The sequence below is a fragment of the Colobus angolensis genome, unplaced genomic scaffold (genome assembly GCF_000951035.1).
Source record: "Colobus angolensis palliatus isolate OR3802 unplaced genomic scaffold, Cang.pa_1.0 Scaffold11, whole genome shotgun sequence".
Lineage (NCBI taxonomy): Eukaryota > Metazoa > Chordata > Mammalia > Primates > Cercopithecidae > Colobus > Colobus angolensis.
The window spans coordinates 1,487,855-1,493,671 of NW_012112030.1; the positions used below are offsets into that span (position 1 = coordinate 1,487,855).

General features: G+C 47.1%; 1 protein-coding gene across 1 annotated transcript in view; it reads right to left on the bottom strand.

The window, feature by feature from the left end:
• Positions 1-5,817, bottom strand: part of VWF (von Willebrand factor) — a 198,100-nt gene that overhangs the window by 117,341 nt on the left and 74,942 nt on the right. Inside the window, exon 15 of the mRNA XM_011955306.1 lies at positions 2,058-2,300. Coding sequence (XP_011810696.1) covers positions 2,058-2,300 — 243 coding nt within the window. The remainder of the gene's footprint in view (positions 1-2,057; positions 2,301-5,817) is intronic.

Here is a 5,817-nt window from a genome sequence, read left to right on the forward strand (position 1 = left end):
ATCCTCCTCCATCCGTCAAGCCCACCTCTGCTGTTGGAATCCTCCCCAAGCTGAAAACCACTTCTAGCATGGAGTTTTCCCTAATTCCTCCCACACGGAAATTATCCCCCCCTTTTCTGAATAAGTGGAACTTTTTATGTCTCTGATATGGCACATCTACCAAATGTTATAGTTATTTCATCTCAATAAACATGCATTGTGTACCTACTTTGTGCCAGGACTATGCTGGGGGCTGGGGTTCACGGCCTAATATGTGGTCTGGACTCTAGGGGTGGCCACAGACCAGAGGGGAAACACAACACGGTTGACTGACATCCAAGTCCAACAGTGATGAGTGTTTCAATAGACGGGTAAACAACCTGCTTTGGGTAAATACGTTGGAAGGGGCTTCGGATTAATCTCACTGGAGTGGTAAGGAAAAGCTTCTTATCTAGCTTCTTATCAGGTAATGTGCAGATTCTGTTCCGGTCGGCAACAAAAGCGAAACTCAGTCTCAAAAAAAAAAGAAGTGAATATGGATTGAATGTCAGATGTTACTAAGGAATTATTGTTCATGTTCAGGTTAATAATGGTATGATTATATTTACTTTTTTAATTATTTGTTGAAATACATACTGAAGTATTTGCAGGTGAAATGATACAATATTTACAGCTTTTTTTTTTAAACTATTCTAGCCACACAGGAGAAGCCACACAGGAGAAGAGTTGATAGACAAAATAAGAATGGTAAAGTGCTGCTAATCATTGAAGCTGGGAATGGATACGTTGGGGCTCCTTATACTTTTCTCTCTACTTTAATGTCTGTCTGAAATTTTCCATAATCAGGACTTTTTTTTTTTTTTTTTGAGATGGAGTCTCACTGTCACCCAGGCTGCAGGTACAGTGGCAAGATCTTAGCTCACTGCAAACTCCGCCTCCCAGGTTCAAAGATTCTCCTGTCTCTGCCTCCCAAATAGCTGGAACTACGGGCACTAATTTTTTGTATTTTCACCATGTTAGCCAGGATTGTCTCAATCGTGATCTGACCTCGTGATCTGCCCGCGTCGGCCTCCCAAAGTGCTGGGATTACAGGTGTGAGCCACCGCACCCGGCCAATCAGGATGTTTCTAACTGGTCTCCCCAGTAGACTATCAGGTACTGTGTCTGGTTTTCTTTTTTTTTTCCCCCGTGATAAGACTTCCCTCTGTTGCCCAGGCTAGAACACAGTGGCACAATCACAGTTCACCGCAGCCTTGACTTCCTGGGCTCAAGCAATCTTCCCAACTCAGTATTTCAAGTGGCTGGGTCTACAGGTATGTACCATCACGGTCAACTGTTTTTTTTCTTTGTATGTAGGGACAGTGCCTCATTATGTTGCCCAGGCTGCTCTCAAACTCCTGGACTCGAGCATTCCTCCCACCTCCACCTCCCAAAGTGCTGGGGATTACAGATGTGAGCCACTGCCCCAGCCTGGCTCATCTTTAGATCACTGATTCTTAGCCAGAACAGGTGACAGGTGTTTGCTCTACAAATGTCCTGTTGTAAATTTCTTCCATGCTCATGGCAACCCTGCTGAAAGTCACAGAAGGCCTAGGCAAAGAGCTGCAGGAAGCAAGCATGATTGGAGCTATTTTGGGGAAGCGCATGAAGCAGGTCAGGGTAGCAAATGCCCCATGAAGGCAGCGCTGCAGTGGTCCATGTTCTTCCTGCTCAAATGCTTCAGCCTGAGAATACTGAAAGCTGGTTGGAAAGGAACGTGACAGGGAGATCTCCCTTCTCCTGTTCCAGAAAAGGAAAACTGAGACATAAAGCCCAGAAATGGGGGCCAACACGTGACAGCTGGCAATAAAACTCACGAACTCCTCCTGCCAGCCAGAAATCCTAGTTCCCTGTGTGGTAAGGAAGTCAGAAGACCTAGACTACATCCCAGCTCTACTTCTGACTTGCTGTATAATTCTGGACAAGTCACTTCCTTCCTGGGGCCCCAGTTTACCCATCCATGAAGTGAAGGACTTGAGGGCCCATTTTCTTCTCCAGCTCTGCTGTTTCAGAGGTCCCTGACCCTGCTGCCTGCACTTACCACATGGTGTGATGGTCTGAGAAGATGTCTTCCGGCTGGAAGATCTCACCGTCATAGTAACAGGGGCACTGAGCCTTGGGTACGCAATCCCCCATCTCATCCATGTAGAGCCCTGCGGGGCAGAAGCAGCCCTCCAGGCAGGCCTCATTGCATTCCTCATCCGGGTAAGAGAGCGCGCGGCAGGTCAGGTTGCAGGGGGTCCCGCACTGCAGGTACACCTGGCCTTTCGGGCATTTCAGCTCTAGAAGAAAGAGGAGGAGTAAGGCCTCAGCGGGAACGTTGGACAGCAAGGACTATGGTTCTAGGACTTGCCACCCCTTGCAGCTGTGACCCCCATTTAATTAAAATTTTTTATTGACATAATTGTAGACTTGCATGCAGTTATAAAGAAGTAATGTAGAAAGATCCCATGTGCCCTTTACCCAGTTTTCCCCAAGTGACCCCCAATTATATCTGTACGGTCACCAACTTCCTTTCCCACTATGAGCAAATGTGTCTTTTTCAGCACCCAAATGTGTATTATAATCATGGGGGCACATATTTTCTCAACCACAGGGAATGTGCATGAGTCGTCTCTGAATTCTCAGAGCCTAGGATGTAGTAGAAATCCTGGAAGGTTTTGAAGCTGTGAATATTAAAAAGAACTGGGAGTGACAGGCAAGGGCATCCCCGTGATGATGACAATAATGGGTACCATTTATGGAGCACCTACTGAATGCCTTGCTCTTACATGGATGGGCTCTATGCCTCATGCTGAGTTAGCTCTCATCATCCTCTTTCAAGAAACTTAGGCTGAGTGACTTGTCAGGGGTATACCTCACAGAAGAAGCAGAGGCAGGATGTGAACCCAGCTCTCTGCAGCTGTAAAGCTCATGCTCATAACCATTATTCTCTAGACAGAAAACAGTCCCTTTGAGGACATGTTGGTCCCAAAGAGCAGGAACACTCATACCTACCCCAGCGAAGCGGGTCGCACCCATCTGCCCGCAGCCCTGACCCTCCCTAGCCTCCCACAGAGAAATACTGCAAGAGACACAAGCCAGGAAGTGTAGCAAAGTGGCAACGCAACTAAGGGAACGGGCTCTGTATCTCAAATACTTGGGTTCACGCCCAGGTCCAACACTAATTGGCTGTGTGACCCTGGGCAGTATCCTCACTGGATGGAATAACAATATCCACCCAGTCTTCGTGAAGGTTGAATGAGCTAACACATTTAGAAGAACGTCTGGCATGTGGAGAATGCTCACTGCTAATAACGTTCACTGATAATAATTATTATCATCATTCTTATTGCTAAGGCAACAGCCCCAGCTCAGTGGGCCCAAGAAGGAAGGGGTATTCCAGAGAAAGGCCTAGGCCTAAGAAGCCCTGGCATTCTGGTGACAAAATGCCTTAGGGGCAGGGTAGGGAGGACAGGGAAGGAGTGGGGAGCGTTCTGCCCTTTCAAAATGCCTTCCCTTTGCAGACCAGCTGCTGCCCGAGAAATGAGAAGCTGACCCTGGGCATGCCTCTGCTGAGACCATTGGAATCCTTCCCCTCACTGTTCGAATCCCTCGCTCCAGCGGAAACCCACTGGCAGAACCTTGGCAATGAGCCTGAGCAATGGAGCTGGGGGCCTCTGGAGACACCCTGCAGCCTCCTGCTCCTACAGCCGTCCTGGACTAGGTGTCTGAAGGTAGCTGGGAAGGGAGGGGCTCCTTCATCCTATCAGACACTGATTTTTCTCTACGAGAAGGGAAAGGTTGAGTCATTAGACGAATACGGAGGGAGCAAAGGTTAAGACGGGATGTGTTAGACAATAAATTTGGAGATGTCTTTCAACCCCCCGAGCCTACAATGACAAGGGCACATTTTACAAATTAAAGAGCAGCTAGACTTGAGAGCTTTCTTTGTTCTGATAGCCTATCTCTAGTGCTGGCTTGGAACCTTATTAAATTTCTCCTTTAGCCTTCTTCCCCAAAAAAACAATGCACATCTCAGTTTAGCAGAGACTTCTTGTGTATCCACTGCATGCCAGGGACTATACTAGGCCCAGGGAGGTGGAGATGGCCAATCCTGGTCCTTGCCTTCAGAGAGCCTGTGGTCCTGTCTTCCCAAAGGAAACACAACCAATTTGCAAGAGGAAAAAAATGCGTGTGCTTCTCCTGAATCTCCTCATACCATCCCACAAAGTTGCTACATGGTAAGTCTGTGCTTCCTGAATGTCCCCAATTGGTGTGACCTCTTCTTATGAATAGATTCACTGGTTTAGGCAGCTCTGTTCATTTCTCTGGAAGAGAAAGTGAAGTATGGGTAGAGGGGACAGCTGAGCCTGAGCTCTTCTCCAAGTCAAGAAAGGATGGGGGCAAGAAACCAGGAGTCTTGGCCAACTGCCTTGAGTGCAAAGGGACAGCCCAAGGCCATCTGGTCAGCCTAGTCTCTTGTCACATAAACACAGAGACAGATCCCTCTTGTCCTTAACAGTCTCCAGGGAAAGCTCCTTCCTACCACCCTTTTTGCCCTATCATAATGCCTCAGAAGTTAAGGCATTCTTTAACTGAATCTTATCCCCACTACTGAAGCATCAGCCCGTTTCCCCTGTTCTGTTCAGTGGAGGTTAAGAATGGCTGTTCATGAGAGATTAGAGAATATTTTAGCGGGCCCTTAGTGTTCCGGGAGAATGTCCTAAATTAGGAAATCCTACAGATGCTGCCGCATACTGATAATGCGTCATTTCTAACACTGGTGGACAAGCAAAGAATATTCATAAGCAGCACCTCATTCATTCCTCATTACTTTCCCCAATTTCTAAATAGCAAATGCTAAGGAAGAAACTGAAGTGCAGAGGGGTTACGTGAAGGGTTCAAGGTCACATAACTGGTACCTCACAGGAAAGCTGCCAGTAAGGACCCAGATCCAGTTGTCCCAGGCATTAGCCTGTGGCTCCCAGACATTCCAGAGCTGGAGGAATGGGGAGGGCACAACTGCTGCATTATGTGTTTGTCCCTTTTGCACTTACTGTTGTCTCTGCTCCTCTTTCATATGACATTTCTACAACTCAAAACATGAGTTGACTCATTGGACCTAAAATACAAGCACTTCTAGGGTCTCCATGCCTAACTGCTCCTCAAATATAGATGCTAACTCCTGTCACTGTTTCTCATAACTCCTCTTCCATCAGGACCACCTACTTTATATTTACATATATATGCACACACATACATACACACACACAGGGTCTTTCTCTGTTGGCCAGGTCAGAGTACAGTAGTGTAATCATAACTCACTACAGCCTTAAACTGCTAGACTCAAGCTGTCCTCCTGCCTCAACCTCCCAAGTAGCTGGGACTACACCTACATTTTAATTTCCAAACACATCTACTTTACCCTAAAAAGCAGAATATCCACTACGCCTCATTCTTACAGAATCTACTCCTCACTTCTATGCCTACTACGATTCTATCACTGGAAACGAGTCTTCTCTGCCAAGAAAGCAGCTTTTTAAAACCATAGCCAACTACACGTCCTCCAGAAAAGCTCCCTTGGTTTTCCCTGCCCTGAATCTACTCATCCTTTTACCAAGTGTGACAGGTATCTAGTTAGGATGGCAGTTTCCATCTATGACTCTAAGTTTGGAGATCTACATCATCACTCTCGCCCGACCACACTGGGCATGCAGCAAATGTCCCCCGAGCAATAACAGAAACAAAAAAGTTAGCACAATCCCGTCACCCAAGGGACCAGAGAATGGGAGCGGATACCAACTCTGGTGCCAGGAA